The sequence below is a fragment of the Nanorana parkeri genome, unplaced genomic scaffold (genome assembly GCF_000935625.1).
Source record: "Nanorana parkeri isolate BGI_ZX_2015 unplaced genomic scaffold, ASM93562v1 scaffold823, whole genome shotgun sequence".
Lineage (NCBI taxonomy): Eukaryota > Metazoa > Chordata > Amphibia > Anura > Dicroglossidae > Nanorana > Nanorana parkeri.
The window spans coordinates 113,678-124,787 of record NW_017307091.1 but is presented as its reverse complement, the minus strand read 5'-3'; the positions used below and the strand labels follow the sequence as shown (position 1 = coordinate 124,787).

Below are 11,110 nucleotides of genomic sequence, written 5' to 3'. Positions count from 1 at the left end.
CCTTGCGTCTCTGCTCGCCTCCCGGCCGAGAATCGGAACTGCGCATGCGCCCGCCCCAAGATCCTTTGCGGCCGTACGATCACTTCCTGATTCTCGGTGTGGGAGCGAGCAGCGATAACGAAGTAAGTTTAAAACTAGTTCAAGCGTTTTTTTTTTTTTTTTACACTTCTTGCCTATATCTACTGCTTGATAGCAGTAGATATAAGCAAAAAAAACGGAAGGGTTTAGAACCCCTTTAACTTGTCCCCGTCATCCCCCCCCACCTCCATACCTGATTGCTCTGATCACAGGAAGGACACCCTGTCTCCTGTAGGGCCTGACATGTACATATCATTCAGGGCCAGGCAGAAACAGGCACATCTGAAGGGATGCGGGGATGTCCTGTTTGATAAAACATCGGTGTCTGCTCCAGCCTTCACGGATGTTTTATCAAACAGGACATCCCCGGAATCCCTTTAGATGGGTTCTTCAGAACGCTGTTAAACGGCCGGGAGTACGTGCCCCCCTCTGCCCTCCCCTCGCTAGCCACTGCCAGGACACTCTGAGTGGCCATGATTTCCTAATATTCTTATGGAGATTTGGACTTAAAACCTTTGTTTTTGCCCCTATTTGCACAGAACGAATGTTTAGAGTTTTGCAGGATGAAAGTCTCTACAAATTAATTCTAAATACACCCCGTAAAGTTTTGAAAATACAACAGCATACATTATGTCTTTTGAGCTGTAGATGGCGCTGTAGTGCAATGCTAGTCTATGCTAGTCTGTATGTTCATGCTTATCTAGTTTCTCAGTATGAAGTTTCTGCTGCTGCGGTACTGAAATGAATTTTACACCATTTTGTTGGGGGCAGATAGAGCTTTCTTTTGGTGGTTTTTAAACACCACTGGGGTTTTTATTTTTTATTATAATTAGGAAAAATTACTGAAAATTTTGAAAAAAAACACGTTTTTTTTAAACATTATGTTAGGAAATTATGGAGACATCAGGGGAGAGATCTGCTCCATCAGCTTCTTTCCAGCTTCTGAAGCTGGAGAGTGACACAAGAATGCGGAAGTGATGTAATATACATCAGTTCCGCATTCTCACAGCGGAGAGGGGACCGGAGGGAGCTCGTGTACCGAGCTCCCTCTGATCCCATGTGACACAGCCGACATGCTGATCCCGGGCTCGCACCGGGCACAGCGGAGCCCGGGATCAGAGGGACAATGGCGGGAGGGGGGGGGCCGCACCGATTGTCGCTAAATACAAGCGATCCGCCGGCTTTACAGCCGGCAGATCGCATGTATATTAACGGGCATCGCTGCCCGTTTTTAAATTGCGGCCATTTCCCGCATTCAAGACAAGGGGGCGTGTCTGAGCGGACGTCTAAAGACGCCCGCTCAGATCTAGAGAGCTCCTGGCCGGCCGTTTTTTTTACTACGGCCGGCCCGGAGGCAGTTAATTTATTTTTTATAATGAGATTTTAATTTTTTTTTAAACTTTTTTTTACACTTAACTTTTTTGCTATCACATAGGAGGTTAACAAGAGCTGTAGAGCCGGCCGAACACTTGTATGTATCGGCCGGTACTGGCTGTTTACATTCCTAGCGGGAAACTGCTTGCAGAATAAAATCACGTACATATACGTCCACCCGCTGGGAAGAGGTTGCTGTTCGCCTGTGTATTTACAATGGGCGGACGGCAAGTGGTTAAAGAAAAGTATCGGTGATTGGTATCAGCAACCTGAGGGAAAGTACTTGTACTTGGTTTTGAAAAAATGATATTGGGACATTCCTACTTGAAGCCCAACTTTATTATTCTCTTTATTTTTAACAAGTCTCTGACATTTAAAAAATATTAACAAAGCAACTTTGGCATCAATTTTCACATCCTCTCTGGTGCTACCCCCTGCAGGCTCACCCGTTCTGCATTCCACTTTTGCAATGAATGAAGCTAAGCAGCATTCAACCCACTTCTTGTGAGTGCCCGGCATCATGCACCTGCCCCCTGGAGGGGAAAAGTGTCACTACGGCACCCTGCCCTCACAGTACAATGATACCAAGAATGGCGCTGATGTCATCACTCCTTCACCCCTCTCTGTCTCATTGAGAATTGTTGTTGTGAACAGTTTCCCGGAAGATAGGGACCTTAGATTGTAAGCTCCTTGAGGGCAGGGACAGATGTGAATGTGCAACTATTTAAATTGTAGGTGCTATATGAGTAAATTATATGCAGGCTGATTACATAATTCAAATGCAACATCTGTAAAAAAATAAATCAAAGCAACTGAACTTGCTGTATTTTTCTTGCAGACATTTCACTGGTGTGTGTGTGTGTGTGTATATGGAGGCTGGTAGAGAGGAGAGATTTTTTTGTTGTTGCTTTTTTTTAATCTTTTTACATTGTTACACTTTCTGAACTGAGAAATAGATGAAAAATACAGAAAGTCCAGTGGCCCTGATTTATTTTTTTTTACAGATATACCATGACCTGGATAAATGAGAACCTTCACAGTCATTCAAATGCATTATTTTGTGGGTCTGCCTGGAACGGATGGGATCAAGTCACATCTTTTATAAATGTATTTTTTTATAGGTGAGGGTCTGGTGGAGCAGATTCTGCTGGATGAAGACGGACACTCGCTGACTCGGAAGATGAAAGGTAATTTGATGAAAAATATCACCAACCTGGTGTTATATTTTCCCTGAAACAGTTTTCCTTCCTCTTCCTATCATGAAAAGAAGTGTACCAAAGCTTATGACAATGTTGTTATTATGTTCTGTGTCTTCTACCACTTCAGGACTATAGGACATTACTATAACTCCCCCCCCCCCCGCTCCCCATCGCACCCACCGCTGTGTTTTCCGGGCTCTCCCACTCCTCTGTGGGGTCCTAGACCACAGCAAATGCACTCAGGATGGGGAGATGTTGCAGATGAGGGAACATCCATTCCCTGGTCCATCTATTATCATCGAAGCAGGAAGCAGCGTGCTCCCAGAGTTTCCTAAATTAAAGGACACAAACCTGGATAAAATGATGGTTAAATAGACAATCAACCACAATCCTGTGCTTGATCGCCTGCAGTGGAGGACAGGGGAGACATCGGGGATCTAACTGAAAAAGTAAAGAATAATACAATAAATACAAATCAAAAAACAATTTTAAAGCAAGACCCCTGCCAACTACATGTGGATGCAAACAAATATATAGAGCATGCATGTGTATGTAAACAGTGATTGCACCACACATATCAATGTTATTGTTCAGAGGAATAATTCTAGGGCCATCACTCACTGTTAACTCTAAACTGATGAGCTGTAAGGTGTTTTATAGCGTCACCTATAGAACATTCTGAGTACGATCATTTTTCACTATTGCAGGGCCTCTGCTTTCAGAAAATGTGTAATTGTACATTAAAGTAATGTTTTATCTAGGAATGCACCGATAACGGTATTTTGGTACCGAGTACGAGTACCGATAATTTTTTTTTGGTACTCGCCGATACCAATTACCGAGTGTTGGAAGTCCCATTCAGGAAGCCAGGTGGTGTTAATGACTCGCCACCCGGCTTCCCGATTAACAAGAAAGACTGTCCCCTCTCACCTCAGCATGTCCAGCCTGTCACCCCCGGGGCCTCTCCAGCCAGGAGCGGCCTTCCTCCGGTACCCAGGCGGAGCCGTCTTGCTGGCCAATCATGGAAGCCAGGCGCCGTCTAATGACGCGGCGCCCTGCTTTCTGATTGGCCGGGAGGCCGGCTCCATGCTCCCTCGTCATGTGATTCTGTGATAACGCTGTCAAGTTCTATGATACTGCTGTCCTCTCAGACAGGAATATGACAGGTCTTGCTATACAGTAGCGCTCTTCACAGAGGCAAGGATACTTTAAGTTCATATTTAGAGCGTAGAGATAAGCTTAATGATTTTTAAGATCGTCCTTTAATAAAAGAAACGGTGCAGAAAATATATAGAAAAAAATATTAATAAAAAGAGACAAAATATAAAACAACAGTAAAATAAAAGGAAATAAAAGGTGGATACTCAACAGTCCTGGTTTTAGGAGTTCTGACAGAGTTCAGAGGTTCAATAAACAAAAGAGAGGTCTGAAGGGCTCTTCTTCAAGCAAGCTAGCACAGATGATGTCCAGATATTAAAAGGGAACTCTTCTGGGAGGTTAAGACTTCTTGATGTTACTCGAGTTACTTTCTTGATTTTTCAAAACAAGAGCCTATCTAGCTGCCTCGGCAGCATCTTTTGTCAGCCCTCTAGAGGGTGTCACATAGCCGGCCCCTAGGGCAGGGCTGGGGAGAGAGAGCAGGAGGGACGAGCCTTTATGATTTCCTTCTCTGCTCCTCCCAAATGGTTTAATTCATAACTTAAGATTAGGGATGCACCGGTATTTTGGTATCGAGTACCGATATTTTTTTTCCGGTACTCGCCTTAACCGAATACCAGAAGTCCCATTCAGGAAGCCATAGGGGTAGCCATAAAAAGGGTTAAGAGGGTGATTATGGAATCTCACTTGTTAATGAGTGCTAAAGACTATAAATATCTCAGGCCAGATTAGCAGATCTCTGTTTTTTGGAATTTGAAGATGTGACGTGGGGTTTGAGTCTAATAATATTAAATATAGCATTCTCTTGTTCCCAAGTTCAAAGCAAATACAGGCCTTCATTTAGTCATCTGCAAGGTCCCTCCACATTCCAAACACAAAGATCTCCTAATCTGGCCTGTGATCTTTATTGCCCCAGCACTACTTAACAAGTGTGAGTCCCCAAATCACCTCTAACCTATTTATGGTTGCCCCTAATTAAAGGCATGTAACCAAGCACCCATCTATTAACAGTTGACAAGTGGGGCGTGGCTTACCTATGACGGCGGCTGGACGTGCTTAACTGAGGCTCCCGCTCCATCCCCGAGTTGCTTGTGATCCGCGGACACTTCGCCTGCTTCCCACACTCTCCTCATGGGGGGAAAAAGAGGCCAAAAGTCGGGCCCCACCAAGAGACAGAGTGCGGGCTCGCTCAAACGCCTATGGGCGGCAGAATCCCCGCCAGACGACCACGGGGCCTTGCACGCGCCTCCAACCTTATCGCCGGCGCGTCCTGCAAAGGCCTCTACCCACCACCGACAACCCATGCGAGACGACACCTGGGCCCAGTCGGAAGCGGACGGCTCTGAAGTGTCGGTGCGCACTTTGGCACACTCTTTGCCGACCAAGAGGGAGCTGTCGGCCATGTTCCTCCGACTGGAAACCTCCATCAAGACGGATCTGACGGCGCTCCGGTCCGAACTATCGCACACGCTACACTGCGTGGAGGCCGTAGAGGACCGCCTGGACGAACACGCACAGGCCATCCGGGAGCTTCAGAACCAGGGTAAGAAATCCTGGCTCCACACCCGACAAGCACTGTACAAAATCGAGGATCAGGAGAACAGGAACCGCAGAAATAACCTTCGCCTGCAGGGCCTTCCTGAAGCCACAAGTGACGCGGACCTCGCAGACACCGTCAGGGGCATCCTTAACTCCATCCTGGGCCGGCCCCCTACCTCCACACTCCTGTTCGATCGACCGCACAGGGCCCTGAAACCCAGAGCACTGGCGGGGGAATTGCCCCTCAATGTCATAGTGCGGCTCCACTACTACGCGGATAAGGCCCTGATCTTCACACACCTGAAGTCATCTTCGGAAGTCGACTTTGATGGCACAAAGATCCAACTTTTCCCTGACCTCTCCCCGGAGACTCTTGCCCGTAGGCGGAAACTGAGGCCCCTGTTGAAGCTGCTGAAGGATGCCCATATCCCTTACCGCTAGGGATTCCCTGCTTGCCTCATCGCCACCAGGGAGGGAAAATCTGTGGTCCTGCGCTTCCCAGAGGAGCTAGCCGATTTCTGCACCAAGTTGGAGATTTCCACGCCAGATCTATATGAGTGGGCCGGCCAACCACCGGAATGGCACTTTACCCCATCACCGTATTGGCAACCAACAGCACCGAAACCTTAGAGCGGTTCCTGGCGCAGGCCTCCACCCCACTCCAACACAGGTGACTGATCTGACCGCTGCCCTGCTCCTGCTTTGCAGGCAATCACTCCCACTGCCGATCGTTATGAGATCTAATTAGGTGCCCTCTCCTGCCACCTGTCAGAGGCACCGAGGCAAAGTAGTTCACCATTGTTATATCACTTGTTTGATCTGAGTTGGATCGTTGAATTTTGGTTTGATTTCTCACTGTTGGTTATTATAAGTTCCGGCTCTGACTTTCAAATATATTTTATATGCACTCTTTGGGGGGGAGGCTTCAGGCGCACATGGGTGAGCCCCCCTTCGTTACCAAATGCGGACTCCCACTCCAGGTTCTGCCGTGCGTGGCCCTCCACCCCCATTAGGCCATGTCTTCCCTGAGCCCTTGGCCCAGCGAAAAGGCATCTCCTGCCGAATTTACGGCACTTAGAGATGGGCAGATTCGTCTGCCCATGTCCGGGTATGTCTCCTTGTGTTCACCCCCTACCTTTGTCTGTCTCCCTTTTGGGTCTCCCTTTTGTGTTTTGAACTTGCTCAGGTCCCTTGAGCTGCTCTGGGGGGACCCCTCCTGAAACCCACCAATGGCGACTCTAAAGCTAATCTCCTATAACGTGCGGGGCCTTAATTCCCCGCGTAAACGGCACCAGATCTTGTCGGAAATCAACAGATGCAAAGCAGACGTGGTCTTCCTCCAGGAGACGCACCTCTCATATATTTCCCCAACCTTGATTAAAGCCCATCATTACACGTTATGGTATTACAGCGCGTCACCCACAAAACGAGACCGCATGCCCAACTCGGATGGTCGATATCTCCTTTTGCAGGTTGCCATTCAGGGCATTGATTTATCGTTGGCTAACGTGTATTCTCCAAATGTACACCAGGTGGCCTTTTTGAGGCGGGTCCTTGGTAAAATTGAGGACTTTCGTAAAGGTAAACTTCTTCTGGCGGGGGACCTGAACCTATGCTTAGATCCCTTACTAGATTCCTCCTCAGGGGTCGCCCGGAATCCACCCACCCATCTTGCCTCTTTGCGCAGGGCCCTCCACAGATCTCAGCTGGTAGATGCATGGCGTCTCCTACACCCGGGAGTCCTTGCTACATGCATTTCTCCTCAGTACACTCTACCTATTCCAGGATTGATGTGATCATGTTAGATCACACCCTCCTGGAAAAATTGCAATCAACAGAGATCCTGCTGACCACGATTTGGGATCACGCGCCAGTTATGATCTCTCTGTCCCTGGACTCACTGGGTGTAAGGACGTACAACTGGAAACTCAATGATTCTTTATTGCACGACCAGCTTATTGCCGCAGACCTGTCACAGTCCATAGCTTCCTATTTTGCTACCAATGCCTCCCCCGAGGTATCGGCGGCATGCACGTGGGAAGCCCACAAGGCGGTCTTGCGTGGCAGACTGATGGCTGTGGGGGCCCGACGTAAACGGGAACGGATGGCAGCCATGACGGCATTACTCTTGGAGATCCAACGTTTAGAAACGTCTCACAAAAGCCTCCATGACCCACAGATCCTCCAGGAACTCCTGGCCAAACGTGGCGAAGTGCAACTCCTACTGGAGCAAAATACCACAAGGGCCTTTAATATAGTCTCACGTAAATATTATGAATTAGGGGGCAAACCCAGTTGATTCTTGGCACGTGCCTTGAGAACCAAACAATCCGTCACTTACATCTCCTAGATTAAAACGAAAAAGGGCTACATAGCACATATCACGTCGGCCATTGCGGAAGTTTTCCGCAATTATTACCAAGACCTCTACCAGGTAAATAAATTAGATGTCCCTCTAGCTAATGCATCCAGATTGGAGAAAATCAATTTGTATTTGCAGCAAGCCTCCCTACCCAGGGTACCTGAATCCTTCCTTTCTGCACTCAAAGCTGATATCACTGAACTCGAATTCAAGATCCGGCGGATCGCTTGTATGGTAACAGGCACCGCTGCCTGTTTTTAAATTTCGGCCGTTTCCCGCTCGCGCGCCCCCGGCGGCGCGCGTGAGGGGGCGTGTCTGAGCAGACGTCTAAAGACGCCCGCTCAGATCTAGAGAGCTCCGGGCCAGCCGTTTTTTTACTACGGCCTGCCCAGAAGTGGTTAAGAGCACCAGCCCGGGCCCGGATGGGTTTACCTTACTTTATTGTAAACGTTTCCAGGACATCTTAGCCCCCCACTTTTGCTCCTATGCTAACACTATCTCCAAGAATCCACCTATGCGCCCAGAGTCCCTAACATCACGGTTATAGCTAAACCTGGGAAAGACCCCTCGAGCTGCGCTAGTTATCGACCCATCTCCTTACTTAATGTGGATACTAAATTATATGCTAAGATATTAGCGAATAGACTATACCCGCTCCTTCTTTCGTAGATACGCCCGGACCAGGTGGGCTTTATTCCGGGCAGCGAAGCCCAGGATAACGCTCTTAAATCTATCAACCTGATGCATATTGCTAAGCAACAAAAAATCCCCCACTATGCTCCTTTCCACCGACGCAGAGAAGGCGTTCGACAGGGTGGCTTGGGATTTTCTCCTGGCAACCCTGTCCCGCCTGGGTCTGGGTGTCCGGATGATGGAGTAGATTTCGGCGCTCTATATTAATCCCACAGCGAAAATACGAATTAATGGATCCCTATCCCCCTCATTTACGTTTCACAATGGAACCAGGCAGGGCTGCCCCTTGTCTCCCCTACTGTTCGCCATCTCGTTAGAGCCCATTTTAGCTACTATTAGACGAAACCCTGACATTCAGGGTATCCCGACCATGGCGGGCAAATTCAAATTGGCAGCATATGTAGACGATATCCTGTTTTATGTTCGTAACCCGCGAGTGTCCCTTCCACAAATATTATCAACATTAGATCATTATGTTTAAACCAAATTAACAGCGCTAGTAGGTGAATCAAAAAAACATATAATCGTGTTTGTGAACTACAAATCATAAAAAAAACACATCAATGCAAGTGCCGTTAATCAATAAAAAACACAGCACTGTAATAGTTAATAAACATGTGTACGATTAGGAGGTGATGTTTAACAGACAGCCCCAAACGCTTTGTCTGATGGGACAACGTTACTGCGGCGTCTTTTGTATCTCGTTCTTTACCATCAGCCCTCAGTGTAAAGTCTTCCCACAGTCATGCAAAGAAAAATTCTTTCATTGGGTAATAGTTCCAAAAATAGTTTATTTAAAATTTCTTTTAAAAATTAAAAAATCACATTCGGCCGGTCCGAAAACAAACGTGTTTGGTATGGTAGACCCGCCCCTACATGTTTCGTCACCACCGACGTCCTCAGGGGAATTGCAGGTTTGTCTTTCCATACCAAATCACAGTTTATATAGAGCACATCAGAGTTAATACAACAATTGGCCACTAGATGTCTCACTAGCTCCCCACAGTGGGATAGTTTCACATCTCCTCAAGCTAGATACAAATTAGACACAGATTAGATACAAAGTGAAAGGTGAAGAGTTATTAGTTCTCTCTCACTTGTAAAGGTGAGCCATCTCTATAGGCCAGTATCTATATCAATAATCTCATATTCTTCATACATCCCAATACTATTGCATATTTTAATACATATTGATCTGACATAAAATTAGAAATTTAACAATAAAATGCCTAAAAGCACATATAACACTATTATAAGAAACGAATATATAAAAAACTAGTATATAAAAAATCAGGTGTCCCGTCGCTAATTATCATTTTAATTATTGACTTTAAAACCAATGTAAAATTATTTATTACTTAAAAAGCAGTTGAAATCGATATTTAACTGCTTTTTAAGTAATAAATAATTTTACATTTACAAATCACCTCCTAATCGTACACATGTTTATTAACTATTACAGTGCCATGTTTTTTATTGATTAACTTGCATTGATGTGGTTTTTTAATGATTTGTAGTTCACAAACACGATTATATGGTTTTTTTGATTCACCTACTAGCGCTGTTAATTTGGTTTAAACATCTTCAGACCCAGCCGTCTTTAATACAGCAGCTTGTATTTTACATCACAATATTTATTTATTTACATTGATGTGTTGACACGATACACTAAAAATTCATCACATTGACTTTGCAGTATTTAATATAAGTAATGTGTTAAGGAAACACTATTTTGGTTTAAATCACTGCCACCTGTGTGATATACAGCTAATTGAACTCCTAGCGCTGCTTATCTTGTTATATCATTAGATCATTATGGCTACCTACCAATTCACCTGATTCCAAAAGTGCTGCAAAAATGTTTGACAGAAAATACCGAGCTGATTCTAATTGCCCCCTACTGGCCAAAGAGTGCATGGTTCTCCCTCCTGCTGTCTGACAGTTTTTGTCCCATGGGCCCTTCCGGACAGGCAGGATCTTCTCACTCAGACCCCGCTTCTTTTTCCAGGAGTAAAGGCATTGAACCTGACCGCATGGTATCTGAAGAAGAGTTGCTGAGATCTAGAGGACTGTCCAGTAGAGTTATACAAACCTTACTTAATAGCCGTAAACCAGTGACTAGGGCTATTTATGGGAAAGTATGGAAGAAGTTTGGTTCATGGGCTACTGTAAAAAACCGTACTACGGACTTACCTTCTATACTTGAATTTCTCCAAGATGGAGCGGATATGGGTTTCGTGGTAAAGGTTCAAATATCGGCCCTTAGTGTATACCTCCAAAAATCACTAGCGGAAGAGCCACTTGTATCAAGATTCTTTAAAGCCCTGAAAAGGATTAGACCAATATCTACAAAATCCTGTCCCCAGTGGGATCTGTCTATTGTACTGCAGGGGCTATCGGGTTCGTCTTTCGAACCACTAGGGGAGAGTTCTATCAAACTGCTGACCCTGAAGACAGTTCTCTTGGTGGCGGTGACCTCGGCACGCAGGATCAGTGAGCTGCAGGCCCTGTCTATTTTGCAACCTTTTCTCAAAATCTTTGACGACCGGGCGGTACTGAAAAAACGATCCGGCTTTTTTACCGAAAATTGCCTCAGATTTCCACAGATCTCAAGATATCATTTTGCCGACCTTTTCAACTAACCCATCCAATGATCGGGAACAAGTTTTTCATTGTTTGGATGTAAGAAGGTGTTTACTAGCCTATC

General features: G+C 45.9%; 1 protein-coding gene across 1 annotated transcript in view; it reads left to right on the top strand.

The window, feature by feature from the left end:
* Window positions 1-11,110, top strand: part of LOC108794212 (NACHT, LRR and PYD domains-containing protein 3-like) — a gene marked incomplete at its 3' end in the record, with an annotated part of 134,507 nt that overhangs the window by 12,025 nt on the left and 111,372 nt on the right. Inside the window, exon 4 of the mRNA XM_018565214.1 lies at window positions 2,574-2,639. Coding sequence (XP_018420716.1) covers window positions 2,574-2,639 — 66 coding nt within the window. The remainder of the gene's footprint in view (window positions 1-2,573; window positions 2,640-11,110) is intronic.